An 18,400-nucleotide genomic window follows, 5' to 3' on the forward strand; every position below is an offset into this window, starting at 1 on the left:
TTAAACATTTTTTACAAATATATTCAACAAAAAAAACTGAAATATGACATTTACATACAGTACAGTAAGTATTCAGACCCTTTACTCAGTGTTTTGTTAAAGCACCTTTGGCAGAGATTACAGCCTCGAGTCTTCTTGGCTATGATGCTACAGGCTTGGCACACCTGTATTTTGGAGAGTTTCTCCCATTCTTCTCTGCAGATCCTCTCAAGCTCTGTCAGGTTGGATGGGAAGCGATGCTGCACAGCTATTTTCAGGTCTCTCCAGAGATGTTCGATGGGGTTCAAGTCCAGGCTCTGGCTAGGTCACTCAACGACATTCAGAGACTTGTCTCGAAGCCTCTCCTGCGTTGTCTTGGCTGTGTGCTTAGGGTCGTTGTCCTGTTGGAAGGTGAACCTTTGCCCCAGTCTGAGTGCTCTGGAGCAGGTTTTCATCAAGGATCTCTCAGTACTTTGCTCCGTTCATCTTTCCCTTGATCCTGACTAGTCTCCCACAGCATGATGCTGCCACTACCCTTCCTCAACTTGTATAACCTAAAGTTTGTTACTCATGTACTGTTGTTTAGCGATGCTACAGTAAATGTAGAAACCTCTCTGGGTTATTGGGAGGAATAATGGCCGATTCGCCATGTCATTAGTAGTTCCTAATTGTGTGGGTTTTTTAGTGCCTGTAGCATCCAGGGCTCCTTTGCTCCAAACACTCGGCTCAATTAAGACAGTCAGAGATCAGTTCCTCCATCGTGGCTGTCAAGTGCCTGTAGCTGCCTGCAACAGACCATGGAGGAATGAGGAAATCAATCACAGCATTGAAGAGATGTCTTTTCACCTCCCATCTTTCAGAAGAAGACAGGTCTCAGTCTTTGGGGAGGAAGGAAGACTGTATAGCCTACAGTTCTGGCAAGTCTCAGGAACTCTGCAGCAAGAGCACAGCGGTATTAATAGATAATGAGGAGGGGAGATAGAAATATATTTTTTGATTTATGACTACCTCTAGACTAACAATTACTCCACTCCTGGGCTCGGCAGGCCCCTTTGGAAAGCAGCACAATTTAAACAAGTCGTAAATTCACAGTGAGGCGGATGTGGCACTTTTTTTGGCATCACCGGGGAGACAAGCGGAGGGGTGGGGACAGTGAATGGAGCCATCGGAGGAAATCCATCTATTAACCTCCCTCAGGAGATGACCACTTGCAACCATTAGAACAACACCGACCAGCGATGGTCATTTAGCTCATAGAAAGAGATGTCCTCCCCCTGCCTGACACCGGTAACAACAGCACCTCTCTCTTAGTCATCTGTCACTCGCTTCTCCCTATTCCCTTCCATCCAATATTCATCAAACTTTAATGGGAGTTTCTGACAAGTACTGTATCTGGCAGAGACATTTGCATAACAGGAGGCTAAGATTGAAGACGAGCGGGAGGGAGCGAGAGAATTACAAATCTTCTATGATGCTTGTTCACTTGCATGTACCTTTTGTTGTCAGATTTGGGTGTAATCAGAGTGAAAGGCATACTTATGCATCGGAACACAAGACAACATCCAGAGCTAATTTAATTCAGTGCCATTGGTGGATAAAAAGACATTGGCTTATTTGGGCTCAGTAGCTTAAGTCAGTCAGGCCCATGGGTTTCTCAATCCTCACACTGCATTCCTCTGTAGTCGGTCTCTGAGGAGAGGCGCTGCCATCCGGAGGCTGCATTACATGAGATGATTTGCCTATATATTTCTTATATATTATATCATCCCATCCCCTGCCTCTTAAAAGCCTGGAGGCATCTGTATCTGCAAAAAGTGATTAACCATTGTGAATATCCCAGTGAAAAAAACACAAATCGCACGGGTCACTGGCATTTGCTTAATTTTCAGCATTCATTTCCAGAAAGCAGGATTATTAAGTTAATCAACTAACTTAGATAAACAGGCACATACCTCTTGATTTTTCAAGTTGATAAAGCTACATTTGTACATTGGTTGTTGTTGTCAAGTCAAGTATACCTTGTCAATTTTAAGTTATTTAATTCTTAGGGCTATGCCCCTTTTTTCTCCATTTCCTGCCTGACTGACGTGCCCAAAGTAAACTGCCTGTAGCTCAGGCCCTGAAGCCAGGATATACATATAATTAATACCATTGGAAAGAATTGTTTGAAGTTCGTAGAAATGTTAAAATAGTGTAGTAGAATATAACACAATAGATATGGTAGGATAAAATCCAAAGAAAAACCAACTGTAATTTTTTGGTTGAGAGAGACCATCCTCTTAGAAATGCAAGAGAAAGGTCATATTGAAGATTAGCTCCTTGGAGGCAATTCCAATTGCTTCCACAGGGTGTCAGCAGTCTGTTCAAGGTTTCAGGCTTGTAACTTCAAAAACTAATAAGAAATAACAGTTTTAGTAGGACACAGTCTTAGAAATCTGTGTTTGAGGCGCCATGAAGAAATTACACACCTGCTAAAATCAGTTTCCTATTGAACATACTTCTTTCCAAAATAAATATTATAGTTTGATTACATTTTAGGGTATCTGAGGAGTAAATAGAAACATATTTTGACTTGTTGAAACAAAGTTTTGGGGTATATTTTCAGATTCCTTTCTCTACAAGTTGAACGAGTGGATTACTCAAATCATTGGCGCCAACTAAACATACTTTTTGGGATATAAAGAAGGACTTTATCTAACAAAACGACACTATATGGTATAGCTGGGACCCTTTGGATGACAAATCAGAGGAAGATTTTCAAAAAGGAAGTGAATATTTCATCTTTATATGTGAATGTATGAAACCTGTGCCGGTGGTAAAAATTTGTGATGTGGGGCGCCGTCCTCAAACAATCGCATGGCATGTTTTCGCTGTAATAGCTACTTTAAATTGGACAGTGCAGTTAGATTAACAACAATTTAAGATTTCAGATGATATAAGACACATATGTACGTAAATGTTTAAAATCCATAATATTTATGATTATTTATTTGAATTGTGCGCCCTCCAGTGTAAGCAGAAGTTGTCCCGCTAGCGGGACACCGATCCTTATTGGAGCAATTCTGGACAGTCAGCTGGCCAACTCATTGATCCAGCTTTCTGCCCCATGAAGATGGTAAATATATAGTGCCTTCAGAAAGTATTGACACCCCTGGACTTTTTCCACATTTTGTTGTGTTACAAAGCGGGATTAAAATGTATTAAATGTTTAATTAATTAAACGATATACATAAAAAAAACGCTATAATGTGAAAGTTATAAAAAAAAAATATATATATAATAATAAACACTAATATATCTTGATTAGATAAGTATTCAACCCCCTGAGTCAATACATGTTAGAATGTTAGAAGAGCTTTGCACACCTGGATTGCACATTATTCTTTTAAAAAAGTATTCAAGCTCTGTCAAGTTGGTTGTTGATCATTGTTAGACAGCCATTTGCAAGTCTTGCCATAGATTTTCAAAACGATTTAAGCTAAAACTGTAATTAGGCCACTCAGACATTCAATGTTGTCTTGGAATGATACTCCAGTGTACATTTGGCCTTGTGTTTTAGGTTATTGTCCTGCTGAAAGGTGATTTTACATCCACTAAGTTGACTGTGCCTTTAAACAGCTTGGAATATTCCAGAAAATTAGGTCAAAATTAGGTCATGGCTTTAGATGCTTCTGATTAAGCTAATTGACATCATTTGAGTCAATTGGAGGTGTACCTGTGGATGAGATCATGGGAAAATCAAAAGAAATCAGCCAAGACCTCAGAGAAAACAAAAAATGTTGATCCTTGGGAGCAATTTCCAAAAGCCTAAAGGTACCACGTTCATCTGTACAAACAACAGTACGCAAGTATAAAAAAAACATGGGACCACACAGCTGTCATACTGCTCAGGAAGTAGACGCGTTCTGTCTCCTAGAGATGAACGTACTTTGGTGCGAAAAGTGCAAATCAATCCCAGAAAAACAGCAAATGACCTTGTGAAGATGTTGGAAGAAACAGGTACAAAAGTATCTATATCCACAGTAAAATGAGTCCTATATCGACATAACCTGAAAGGCCGCTCGTCAAGGAAGCAGCCGCTGCTCCAAAACCGCCATAAAAAAACTGACTACGTTTTGCAACTGCACAGGGGGACAAAGATCATACTTTCTGGAGAAATGTCCTCTGGTCTGATGAAATAAAAATCGAACTGATTGGCCATAATGACCATCAGTATGATTGGAGGAAAAAAGGGAAGGCTTGCAAGCCAAAGAACACCATCCCAACTGTGAAGCACGGGGGTGGAAGCATCATGTTGTGAGTGTGCTTTGCTGCAGGAGGGACTGGTGCACTTCACAAAATAGATGGCTGCATGAGGAAAGAAAATTATGTGGATTTATTGAAGCAACATCTCAAGACATCAGTCAGGAACTTAAAGCTTGGTCGCAAATGGGTATTCATAATGGACAATGACCCCAAGCATACTTCCAAAGTTGTGGCAAAATGGCTTAAACAAAGTCAAGGTATTGGAGTGGCCATCACAAATCACAATTTGTGGGCAGAACTGAAAAAGTGTGTGTGAGCAAAGAGGCCTACAAACCTGACTCAGTTACACCAGCTCTGTCAGGAGGAATGGGACAAAAATTCACCCAACTTATTGTGGGAAGCTTATGGAAGGCTACCCGAAACGTTTGACCCAAGTTAAAGAATTTAAAGGCAATGCTACCAAATGCTAATTGAGTGCATATGAACTTCTGACCCACTGGGAATGTGATGAAATAATAATAATAATAATAATAAGCTATTATTCTGGCATTTCACATTCTTAAAATAAAGTGGTGATCCTAACTGACCTGAGACAGGGAGTTGTTACTAGGATTGAATGTCAGGAATTGTGAAAAATTTGGTTTAAATGTATTTGGCTAAGGTATATGTTAATTTCCGACTTCAACTGCAGGTCCTGGATGTCAGGAAGCTTAGCCCCATACGCACTACCCTCTGTAGCGCCTTCCGGTCAGATGCCGAGCAGTTGCCATACCAAGCGTTAATGTAACCTGTCAGGATGCTCCCAATGGTGTAGCTGTAGAAGTTTTTGAGGATCTGGGGACCCATGCCAAATCTTTTCAGTCTCCTGAGGGGGGAAATGTGTTGTCGTGCCCTCTTTACAATGGTCTTGGTGTGTTTGGGCCATGATAATTTGTTGGTGATGTGGACACCAAGGAACTTGAAACTCTCGACCCGCTCCACTTCAGTCCAATCGATGTTAATGGGGGCCTGTTCGGCCCCCCTTTTCCGATTTACAATCAGCCCCTTTGTCTTGCACACATTGATCAGAGAGGTTGTTATCCTGGCACTGCTGAGCTGAGCTGTAGTTAAAGAACAGCATTCTCACATAGGTGTTCCTTTTGTCCAGATGGGAAAGGGTAGTGTGGAGTGTGATTGAGATTGTATCATCTGTGGATCTGTTGGTGCAATACGCGAATTGGAGTGGGTCTTGGGTTTCTGGCATGATGGTGTTGATGTGAGCCATGACCAGCCTTTCAAAGCACTTCATGGCTACCGACGTGAGTGCTATGGCACGGTAATCATTTAGGCAGGTTTATTTCGCTATCTTGGGCTCAGGGACTACGGTGGTCTGTTTGAAACATGTAGGTATTTCAGACTCGGCCAGAGAGAGGGTGAAAATGTCAGTGAAGATACTTGCCAGTTGGTCCGCGCATTCTTTAAGTACACGTCCTGGTAATCAGTCTGGCCCCGCAGCATTGTGAATGTTGACCTGTTTAAAGGTCTTGTCTTACAGTTAATAGTGTACCATCTCACACTTTTGTCCCACTGATGACCCAGAAGGGGTCGATGGGTTTCGTATTCAGATAAGCTTTCAGAACATTCACATCTAGCCTACTAGTCAATCAGCTCACAGTTGTCTGGACACATTCCTTTGTGAAGTGCAGGTCAGTCATATTTCAGTCTCCTTTTCATATGGGAAAAATGCAACAGGAAGCCTATTGATACAGACTTTGCATAGGCTATTGGTGCCGATCACTATAACTTTGCTAGTTAGAGCCTAATGATAGCCAGCTAACATTGAACCTGGTTGGTTAGCTCCCAGCATATTCATGCAGGGTAGTAACAACATGATTTGGCACTATGTTAATTGTTGTTTAACTAGCTAACATTAGCTAGCTGGCTGGCTTGTTAGCTAACGTTAAGCGTTTGATCGTACACATTGTTTACCTAGCTAGGTTCATTGTTTACCTAGCTAGCTAGCTACATGTCTTAAGCTAAAGTGTACAACACCCGTTGAATATGGCCGGTGTCTGTAAACGTCGGCAAAAAAAAAGCACAATGAAATTGTTGCCAGCAGTGCTGTTTAGGCTGTTTTCATGTTATCCTGAGGTAAACAAATCATCGGCCAGAGCATCAAGTCTGCGCTCTGAACGCTCAGAGAGCGAAACGAGATGGGTGGGGCTAAAGCTTCAGAGGGTGTGTAGACAAAGAAGAGCTAAGAAACTGTAGCAGCAGGATCACAGTACACTTGAAAAAACAAACACTAAGTCTCAAATACTCAGGACACGAACGCACAGGGTAAACAATCCAAGCTTCTGTAAAGGGAAACAGAAAACACACGTCTTTAAAAGGGGAAATCATAATGAGTAATAGAACACACCTGAGTGTCATAATTGTCTCTAGGATGGTCTCTGCCGCCCTCTGGTGACAGGTGGAACTATGACAGTTTCCCTCCTTCTAGGAGCGGCTCCAGCCGTGGAGCCAGGTTGACCACCCCGTAGTTGGTTGAAATCTCGAAAAAGTCCTGGATCCAGGATGTCCCGGGCAGGAACCCACGCCCACTCCTCAGGGCCGAAGCCCTCCAAGTCCAACATGTACTGCAGGGTACCTCAGACCCGACAAGCCTCCAACAGAATCCGGGACATTTAAGCAGGACGACCATCAACAAGTCGAGGGGGCGGAGAGGCAGGGGTGGGGAGAAGGGACTGGTCCTTACAAGCTTGAAACAGGAGACATGGAAGGATGGACAGACCCTTATATACCTGGGAAGCTGGATACGATTCTCCCCAATTTCGTAGTATCCAATTGGTAGTTAAAGTTGTCTCATCGCTGCAACTCCCGTACGGACTCGGGAGAGGCGAAACACAACCCAACGGCACTGCTTGTTGACACAATGCCCACTTAACCCGGAAACCATCCGCACCAATGTGTCGGAGGCAACACCGTGCACCTGGTGACCGTGTCAGCGTGCACTACGCCCGGTCCACCACAGGACTCGCTAGTGCGCGATGGGATAAGGACATCCCTGCTGGCCAAACCCTCTCCTAACCTGGATAATGCTGGGCCAATTTTGCACCGCCCCATGGGTCTCCCGGTCGTGGCCGGCTGCGACGGAGCCTGAAACCAAACTGACACTCAAACGGCGAGAGTCCAGTGGACGAGTTCGGCACTGTGTTGAGAGCATCCAGACGAGGAACTTTCACCAGTTGCTGTCCTGGGTGGAGACAAAACAGAGGAGAAACTTCTCCAGCTCCTGGCTTCATTTTCCCATTCAACTGTGGGTGGACAAGAGGAGATACTCACCGACTCCCCAACAGGGAGAAGGCGGCTTTCCAATAACTGCCAAGGGCTCCCGGTTGCCTCGTAGTTGTGTTCCACTGGCGAGAAAGGCGCATGGGTGCAGTTTTTTGTCCGCCTCGTTCCGCTGTGAAAGTACCACCTCTCTGCTCCGGTGTCTGTGGTAGATGCCTCGAAGGTACGAGTAGGATCAGGATGAACGAGGGTGGGTCCAAAAGGTGAAACATCCCTTGAGCTCCATAAATACCCTGTCAGCCTAGGGAGTCCAGGGAATTGCGGGTTAGGACCGTAAAAGGCGCTTCCAAAGCACTAAAGTTGAGTATAAAACACACCACTGGACCTGCTTGAGTGAGGTGGGACGGGGCAAGTCAGCAACCGCCTCAACCTTAACGGGGTCCATTCTGCAGTAGAGATAATGTTACCTGGGAAAGAAACTTGGGATACCAGGAACTCACACTTCTCTATCTTGACATATAGTTGACTCTGCAGGAGGCATCTCAGGACTTGGGGGACGTGCAGGATGTGTTCCGGAAGGGTCTTGGAGAAGATCAGAATGTCACGAGTCTTGATAGTAATCTGGTTCAGCTCTATGTAATCGATGAGTGTTTCACTCCAACCTGCAGTAGAATGGGCTTGGTCTGATATTCCACCTGACCGGAGCCAATGTGGCGTCCATCGAGGGCTTAAAGCTGCAGAGGGATGGGACATTTCATGCAAATCCCCTGAAATTCACATTTCAAAAATGATCTGCAGCCCCTGAGTCTATGAAGGCTTGAATCTGGTGCTCACGGTTGTCCCAGTGGAGGGTTGCAGGTAGTGACAGACTGTAACTGCACAGCTCATCAGGGTCTCCCCTTGTCCTTGCGTTTCCCGTCAGCTCTGGGCATGTAGCAAGAAAATGACAGCGATGACAGAGACCTCCGTAGTAGGTCAGCCTTCATTCATGTGCCTGTCATGCTCCTGTGGGCTCAGACGTGTGTGTCCCATCTGCATGGGCTCCTCAATGCTGGAGTCGGGGGGCTTGGGGTGCTCAGGAAACCAGGATATTGGGGTGGTGTGAAAAAGGCGCTGTCTCACGAGTTCTCGAAAGGGTTTATCAATCCTGATTGCCAACGTGATCAGTGACTCGAGGTCCTCTCATAGTTCCCGAGAGGCCAATTCATCCTTGATGGAGTTAGACAAATCCTCGTGGAAAGCGGTGACCAGGGCCTCTGTATTCCACCCACTTTCGGCCACTGGTCTGGTCCCTTGGCGGATGTTGAACAGTCGGCTGGCCGTCGCCCACGCCAGGGCCTTGCAAGAGAGTAGAGAGATGATGTAGGCAATCATGGCCCGATCGGTATGGAACGAGGAGGACTGTACACACTTTGTTTCTAGGATGGTCTCTGCCGCCCTCAGGTGACATTTATATGTGTACGTATTAATTTATTTTATTAATGTGCAGTGCCAGTCAAATGTTTGGACACACCAACTCGTTCCAGGGTTTTTATAATATTTTACTATTTTCTACATTGTAGAATAATAGTGAAGACATCAAAACTATGAAATAGCACATACGGAATCATGTAGTAACCAAAAAAGTATTAGAAAATATATTTTGATATATAATATATATTTGAGATTCTTCAAAGAAGCCACCATTTGCCTTGATGACAGCTTTGCACACTCTTGGCATTCTCTCAACCAGCTTCATGGAGGTAGTCATCTGGAATACATTTAAATTAACAGGTGTGCCTTGTTAAAAGTGAATTTGTGCTCAAATAAGCAAAGAGAAACGACAGTCCATTATTTTAAGATATGAAGGTCAGTCAATCTGGAAAATTTCAAGAACTTTGAACGTTTCTTCAAGTGCAGTCCCAAAAACCATCACGCGCTATGATGAAATTAGCTCTCATGAGGTCCGCCACAGGAAAGGAAGACTGAACTTATCCTCTGCAGCAAATATAACCAGCCTCAGAAACCCAAATAAGAGATGAGTTGCCTGTTCACTGTTGACGTTGAGACTGGTGTTTTGTGGGTACTATTTAATGAAGCTGCCAGTTTAGGACTTGTGAGGCGTCTGTTTCTCAAACTAGACACTCTAACGTACTTGTACTCTTGCTCAGTTGTGCACCGGGGCCTCCCACTCCTCTTTCTATTCTGGTTAGAGCCAGTTTGCGCTGTTCTGTGAAGGGAGTAGTACACAGCATTGTACGAGATCTTCAGTTTCTTGGCAATTTCTTACATGGAATAGCCTTCCTTTCTCAGAACAAGAATATACTGACGAGTTTCAGAAGAAAGTGCTTTGTTTTTCTGGCCATTTTGAGCCTGTAATCGAACCCACAAATGCTGATGCTCCAGATACTCAACTTGTCTAAAAAAGGGCAGTTTATTGCTTCTTTGATCAGCATAATAGCTTTCAGCTGTGCTAACATAATTGCAAAAGGGTTTTCTAATGATCAATTAGCCTTTTAAAATTATAAACTTGGATTAGCTAACACAACGTGACATTGGAACACAGGAGTGATGGTTACTGATAATGGGCCTCTGTACGCCTATGTAGATATTCCCAAAAAAATCTGCCGTTTCCAGCTACAATAGTCATTTACAACATTAACAATGTCTACACTGTATTTCTTATCAATTTGATGTAATTTTAATGGACAAAAAAATAGCTTTAAAAAAAAAAAAGTATATTTCTAAGTGACCCCAAACTTTTTAACAAAGTGTATATATACATGTTTTTGTTGTACTTTACCCCTTTTTCTCCCGAATTTCTTGATATCCAATTGGTAGTTACATGTTTTTGTTGTACTTTACCCCTTTTTCTCCCGAATTTCTTGATATCCAATTGGTAGTTACAGTCTTGTCCTATCACTACAACTCCCGTACGGACTCGGGAGAGCCGAAGTTCGGGAGCCATGCGTCCTCTGAAACATGACCCTGCCAAGCCACTGCTTCTTGACACACTGCTCACTTAACCTGGAACTCGGAGGAAACAACGTACAACTGGCGACCGAAGTCAGCTTGCAAGAGCCTGATGTCAGCTTGCAGGCCCCCGGTACGCCACGAGGAGGCCCTAGAGCGTGATGGGACAAAGAAATGTCGGCCGGCCCAACCCTCCCCCAACCTGGACGACGTTGGGTCCAATTGTGCACCGCCTCATTGGTCTCCCGGTCACAGCCGGCTGGGATCGGACCTGGGTGTGCAGTGACATCTCAAGCACTGCGATGCTGTGCCACTCGGGAGACCCTAATTCATGTATAAATTATTTATTCTGTCTGAAAGGAAGGCAAAGAATGCAGCACATTTTTATATATTTATTTTATACAATATTCTTCCCATATAAACAAATCTATAAACAATATTCTGCTCATATGAACACATTTATTTTAGGGCAAAAGTGAACCAATATATGAGAATCTTCAGACAGGTTTAAGGGAGATACCCCACGAAAGAGATACGAGAGCATTCACGAGTGCACACGTTGTTCCCCAGTCTCGCATGCACTGATCCCCCCTCTACCATCAACCCTACACCCACACAAAACATAAACACACAAGCTGACAGTGCTCTTTCTCTGTTTTTATCTGTCTGCCTTAGCACCAGCAGTCTCTAAAGCAGAAGAGAAATGGCAGATTATTGCTCTGCCACCGAGTGAATCAGAGGACGATGATACATTGAATGGACAGTGTGTGTGTGTGTGTGTGTGTGTGTGTGCCCGCGCGCGTGTGGCCTCTGTTGTTCTCCCCAAGACCCAATCCTGTAAGACTGCAATGAGAGAAAACAATAAACCAACTACAACCCACCCCTAAAAATTAAGACAGTATTACGGTATTAAACCCCCTGGAGTCACACGATGACGTCATTTAGAATATTGAATAGCTCCCCGTGTGTTTATGCTAGAGACCGTTTCTTACAGTGGCTGCAACTCAATCCCCTCTTCCCGCCAATATAAAGTTTTCCCCCATTTACTAACATGGGCTTGTGAAAGCGGCCTTTTTCTAAACACGAAAGGATCCGGACAAGAAAATCCCAAAAAATGTGATGTCTGTAAAACCCGAAAAGTGTGAGCCACAAAGTCACCACCGTTGAAAGAGTAGACTCTCACTAACAATGCAATGTTGGTTGTTTGGCTCTATGATAGTCACAAGCTTTACGGCATTCGTCTGAACTCCGTAGCGGATTACCTCATTTTGAAGAGGTCTTCTCACAAAACCGACTGTGCAGACCGAACCGTTGGAGCTACAAACTAATGTCACCAATATCCGAAAAGGGAGACTCTCATGAACACAAAGGTGTTGGTTGTTCTGCTCTACGGTGCACAAAAGCTTCAAGGGAGTTTGTTAACGTAATTTCATTATTTCAATATGTTTTCATTAATTGAATTCACTTAATCTATTTTATGAGAATATGTAAGATTCTTGTTTGCATAAAATAGATGGAGACCAGTCTTATCAATAATAGATGATAGTATTTATTCTCGGAGCGCGCTACCATGTTACCACGAACAGTTTATATACAAAATATGACGTCATTGGTGAATTAATCTCCTCCCGACTGAGAATAAAGCAAGTTTAAAAGTTCATTCCAACTCACTAACACACACAGGACACACAACATAACTGAATTAACTCTTGACCCCTCACCATTATCGATCACCACTTAGCTGACAGTTCTAGTTAACAGAAAACCTAGGAATGCACTCACTGCCTTATCTAAAAACACCCCAGAGCTAAGTTTCGTTGGTTCAACCATAGGGTCATTAACCTATCTGCTTACTTAACCCAGAACCCATTCCTCCTCAGACTAGTTGGAATGATGTTCATTATGTTTAATTACTCCTTGTCCGTGCCACATAATCCCTTCTTATGAACTCATATTGTTAATCAGATATAATAAAACAGAGTATACGTTTACTTAGTTACAGTTCTATTTAAAATGAGGATATTGTTTAGTCATTTATACATACAATTCCTAACAGAGTTGTCTGAAGGTAACCCAGTAGCGAGCTGTAAAAATTGCAAACTGCATAGAGGGTATAATGTGCCACACATAACATGACCAAACATTGGTCAAAATGTTTTTTATTTCAGCGTTTTCTTATATCGCTCAGATATAGGACAGACACTTCAAAACCTTGTTGCTTAGGAGTTCTTTTTTTACTGTCTGTTTTGCCATGTACCAACGTGTTATTCAATGCGTTTCTATGGGCTATAGCAGTGAAGGCCACATTTAATGTTTCATCAAATCATGTTGTATATTTTTTTTGATAATTACAGGGGTCCTAAAATTCTAAATGAAATGGCTAAATTATTCATTTTATGACCATCCTAAAAAAAAAATCCATATGTTAGCTTAGTAGATATTGTCATTTAAGGGACAACTTTGGCCTAGACCCATCACTCTGAGAATACACTCCAGTCACTAGGAGAGCTATAAATAGTTTTACTAATCCATTGTAAAGGCCTTAAAAAGGACTCTGTATTGCAGAAAAGCAATTAAGCAATCTGAATATCCCTCTGCTTGGCTTCAGCAAAAGTGTGGGGGGTCATTTCACCCCCAAGCATTTCACCCTGAGTATTGCTGAATCAATTCTATGTGCAGTTGCTATCCATTGTTAATGCCAAGGGACACCGGTCTATTCAGAGCACATTCCAGGAGTGCACCTCTCTGCAGACCTCATACAGGCGGGTTGGCATAACACTGGCGTGCAAATCTCTCTCTCAGTCCATTATTTGATGGACTGTGGCAGAGAGCACTGATGTCAAATCGAGCAGCATTTTTGCCATTATCACAGAGATGGATTGTTCTCGGCTCACAGAGCTCTTTTTGCTTTTTTCCAGTGTCTGGAGCCAGAATCTGCTCCCAGCCAGGGCTAGAGCCCAGATAGCACTCTGTCGGTCTGTCTAGGCCTGGTCTGGTAATCTTATCTGACAGGACGGGCCCAGGAACCCGGTGGTGTTAAAAAACACATTAAACTGAGTCCACACCACTCAGCTCATCTCATAGGCTTAGATAAATCTCTCAGTAAAGCTCTCTCCCCTGGAGTGGTTATCCATAGAGTGGAGGAGGAGTGAGAGTGTTGGCTACTGCAATGAAGATACAGAGAGATTAAGCCATAGAGACGGAGGCTGACTGGTTGTCTGTAACTCTGACACCCATCACATGTTAGCCTCAAAACTTGGCTAGTAGCACCATGTAGGACTGATTGACTCTAGTCTGTTCATCTGCAGTGTCTGTTGACATGGGAACATTTATCTGTATAGCCCTCACCCATGGCACAGACAGGGTTGGAAAGGGATCCGAGGCTACAACTGTCTCAAATGGCACTATTCCTTACTACAGGCACATAATGCACTACTTTTGACTAGAGCCCTATGGGAAAAGCATGCCATTCTAGGATGCAGCCTATACATCTCATACATACGACACATCTATAATACATGTATTGCCATCTATATATAATTGGGGTTACAGGGGTTGAGAAAGATCAGGGGCATTACATCCAGGAGAGGCTTGGGGAGAAAGTAGTTCAATATTATACTGTCAGCCACGTCTTCCAGAGCCTGGTTAATACGTGCTATCCAATCAAAGAGACCTGCTGATGCTGAGACCTAGAGTGTATCCCAAATGGCACCCTATCACCTATATAGGGCACTACTTTTGACCAGGACCCATAGGACAAAAGTAGTGCACTATGTAGGGAAGAGAGTGTCATTTGGGATGTACACCCTAGTTTCCTCCTTCAGATCATAGAATAGGGATGGATTTTTCTCACCCACCCATATTCAATCTAAAAGCCTCCACTCCACTTGGGGCAGTGGGTGAGAAAAGGGACAACTTGCCAAAGTGTATTAGAATGTTATGAGACCGTTGAAACAATACAATACTAAAGCACCTATTTCTCAGGTTAACGGAGAACTAACTTAGAGTGCTTTAAATGTCTAACAACAATCAAGAATTTTACTAAATAAGGGCAGTGAAAAATAAGTGAAGAGAATTACCATGTCAGAAACAAATATAGGGAAACCTCCAACACTTCCTGATATTAGGCAAGCAGTTATAGATTGAGATGAATCCGCTGGCTGGTTATAATAGCAAGGTTAACAGTGAATGCTGTATCTCCATGGCTAAATACAGGGTCTTGATCACTAGGCATGAAACAGAAGAACATTTTCCGAAACAGGAAGGCACTGAATTTTCGTTTTCCTTTGCACAATGTTTTGAAACGTTTGTCTACGGTGCGCCCAAATTAACAGGGCCCAGGATGTGTCCAGGATGCATTTAGAATCGTAAGAATTTTGATCAAGTAAGCAGACGGTCCAAATTCCCTGTTATTGTGTCGACAGTCTGTGTCCTACTGAACTGTTGTGGTACTGTATTCCTACATCTCAGCCACATAGGAGTCACTACTTGGAAGACCATTGACCCAATGGAAATATTGAAGGACAGTTTCAGTATTTCATTTATAATTCATTGTATCACAATTCGAGTGGGTCACAAGTTACATACACTAAGTTGACTGTGCCTTTAAACAGCTTGGGAAATTCCAGAAAATTATGTCATGGCTTTAGAAGCTTCTGATAGGCTAATTGACATCATTTGAGTCAATTGGAAGTGTACCTGTGGATGCGCCTCTTTGCTTGACATCATGGGAAAAATCTAACGAAATCAGACAAGACCTCATTAAAAAAAATTGTCGACCTCCACAAGTCTCGTTCACCCTTGGGAGCAGTTTCCAAACACCTGAAGGTACCACGTTCACCTATACAAACAATAGTATGCAAGTATAAACACCATGGGACCCCGCAGCAGTTATACCACTCAGGAAGGAGACGCGTTCTGTGTCCGAGAGATGTACATACTTTGGTGTGAAAAGTGCAAATCAATCCCAGAACAACAGCAAAGGACCTTGTGAAGATGCTGGAGGAAACAGGTACAAAATTATCTATATACACAGTAAAAACGAGTCCTATAGACATAACCTGAAGGGCCGCTCAGCAAGGAAGAAGCCACTGCTCCAAAACCGCCATAAAAAAGCCAGACTATGGTTTGCAACAGCACATGGGGAGAAAGATCGTACTTTTTGGAGAAATGCCTCCTGGTCTGATGAAACAAAAATAGAACGGCCATAATGACCATCGTTATGTTTGGAGGAAAAAGGGGGAGGCCTGCAAGCCGAAGAACACCATCCCAACTGTGAAGCACGGGGGTGGCAGCATGATGTTGTGGGGGTGCTTTGCTGCAGGAGGGACTGGTGCAATTCACAAAATAGATGGCTGCATGAGGAAATAAAATTACAGTGGGGCAAAAAAGTATTTAGTCAGCCACCAATTGTGCAAGTTCTCGCACTTAAAAAGATGAGGCCTGTAATTTTCATCATAAGCACACTTCAACTATGACAGACAAAATGAGGGAAAAAATCCAGAAAATTACATTGTAGGATTTGATGAATTTATTTGCAAATTAATTCAATTAAATTCTAAAATGCAAGCGTAAAGAAAAACAGTCATAACAAAATAATCTCTAATCAAGTCCTCAATCAGCTTTCTGAATTGCCCAAGAGGCAGCAGAACATAACATTTATTTTTAAGATTGCTCTACAAATAAAAGCTGATTGTCCAGAGTAAGACATCCCTGAGACCGGGTGTGGTAACTCGTATGACTAAAGATGAGTAAAGACTTTTTGTTAACCTCTTGAAGCTAGGGGGCACTATTTTTATGTTTGGAAAAATAACTATTTCTCAGGACCAGATGCTAGAATATGCATATAATTGACAGATTGGGATAGAAAACACTAAAGTTTCCAAAAGGGTCAAAATTTTGTCTGTGAGTTAAACAGAACTGATATTGCAAGCTAAAACCTGAGGAAAATCCAATCGGGAAGTGCCCCTGTTTTTGAAACCTCTCTGTTTTTATGCATCCATATTGCCCATTTAAAGGGATATCAACCAGATTCCTTTTTCTATGGCTTCCCTAAGGTGTCAACAGCCTTTAGACATAGTTTGAAGAATGAGCGTGAACGACCACATTGCGTAAGTGGATCGGTGGGGGCTCTCAGAGTGAGTTGTTGCGCAAAAGAGAAAGGTGGCCATACTCCCGGTCCTAGTGAAAAGCCAACTGTCCCGGTTGATATATTATTGAATACATATTTGAAAAACACCCTGAGGTTGGATTATGATGTCATCACCATCTACGATGACAGTCAATTATTGTCAAAATACGAGGCTATTGTAATATCGCCCAACCCTAATGAGCATGTATGTGCAAGCCTATAAAATAGATGAAAGTTGCACAGGAATGGAAATACATCAGTGGCTAGGTTTCCATCCAATTGCCGACAGATATTCATGTGAATATAAAAAAATCTGCATGAAGAAAATGTGAGTGATGACATAGATAATCCATCCACCATCCACCATCCACCTGACAGCTGTGGCATATTAAACACCATGATCATTACACAGGTGCACCTTGTGCTGTGAACAATAAAAGGCCACTCTAAAATGTGTACTTTTATCACAACACAAATCCACAGATGTCTCATGTTTTGAGGGAGCCTGCAATTGGCATACTGATTGCAGGAATGTTCACCAGGGCTGTGGTAAGAGAATTGAATGTTTATTTCTCTACCATAAGCCGCCTCCAACGTTGTTTTGGAGAATTTGGCAGTACGTCCAATTGGCCTCACAACCACAGACAACGTGTAACCAAGCCAGCCCAGGACCTCCTCCATTGGCTTCTTCACCTTCAGGATCGTCTGAGACCAGCCACCCGGACAGCTGATTAAACTGAAGAGTATTTCTGTCTGTAATGTATACAATTCCTGGAATTTTTGCATGTTGAGTTTATATTCTTGTTCTTGTTGTATAAACTACGTTTCTATTTACATACACACACACACACACACACACACACACACACACACACACACACATATATATACACACATACATATATATATATACACAGACATACATATATATACACAGACATACATATATATATATATATACACACACACACACACATACACTTTTGAGCATAAAGGTCTTTCCACCTCAATTTCTCCCATAATTAATTTTACCGACACAAAAAGATCCCAGCATATGGAACGAACAAATTATCGGTTGGCATTAATCAAATTATACCATAACTTCCTGTTTCCATTACAGCTGTCATGATTTTGTTTTATATGGTAGGACTTCACTCACATAAAAACTGTGGATTGAAACGTGGTTAGTGAAATAGATTCACAAAGCAACCAAAGTTTGGAGTCAAACAAAAATCCTTTCAAGTTTAAACCAGTGGTCAAAAGCTGTCTGTTGGCTGTGACTGCAGCTTGAAGAGAAGAGATAAAAAGGGTAAGGATTTGTAGCAATAGTGTGATTTGACCCGGAGGCCATTGATCAAGTGGTTGTTAGAAACCTTTAAAAAGGGGTTGATGAGGGAACTGGGTAGAAACATGAGAAGCATTCCAATCAGCCGAAATTAGCAACAGGCACTCAAAATAAAGTCAGAGTCAAATTACTATAATTGGGGCACCATGATGCAATGAAGCAAAAAAAAGCATCCTTACCTGGGAGCCTGGTCTTGTGCTGCCGGTGACAATGTTGACAGGAACTGCAAAGAACAAGACAAAACGTGACACTGAAATCACTTGCTTATTAATTTACCCTTTATGTAACTAGGCAAGTCGAGCCAATTAGACTGGTTGATGGCAATGTACACCAAAGATATCGATTGGTCCAAGGGCTTCACGGTCACGACTCTGCTCAGTATAGAGGAACCTGCCTAATGAAACATCATTGGGGCCCATTGTAACAGGATATTTAACAGTCCCCTCAGGTAGGAAGCTCTAAAAACCTGATTCAAA

General features: G+C 42.7%; 1 protein-coding gene across 1 annotated transcript in view; it reads right to left on the minus strand.

Moving 5' to 3' along the window:
• The window catches only part of LOC109864449 (beta-1,3-glucosyltransferase-like), a 112,204-nt gene that overhangs the window by 61,427 nt on the left and 32,377 nt on the right, over window positions 1-18,400 (minus strand). The window contains exon 2 of the mRNA XM_020452241.2: window positions 18,104-18,147. Within this exon, the coding sequence (XP_020307830.1) occupies window positions 18,104-18,147 (44 nt within the window). The remainder of the gene's footprint in view (window positions 1-18,103; window positions 18,148-18,400) is intronic.

This window comes from Oncorhynchus kisutch, linkage group LG19 (genome assembly GCF_002021735.2).
Source record: "Oncorhynchus kisutch isolate 150728-3 linkage group LG19, Okis_V2, whole genome shotgun sequence".
Taxonomy (NCBI): Eukaryota; Metazoa; Chordata; class Actinopteri; order Salmoniformes; family Salmonidae; genus Oncorhynchus; species Oncorhynchus kisutch.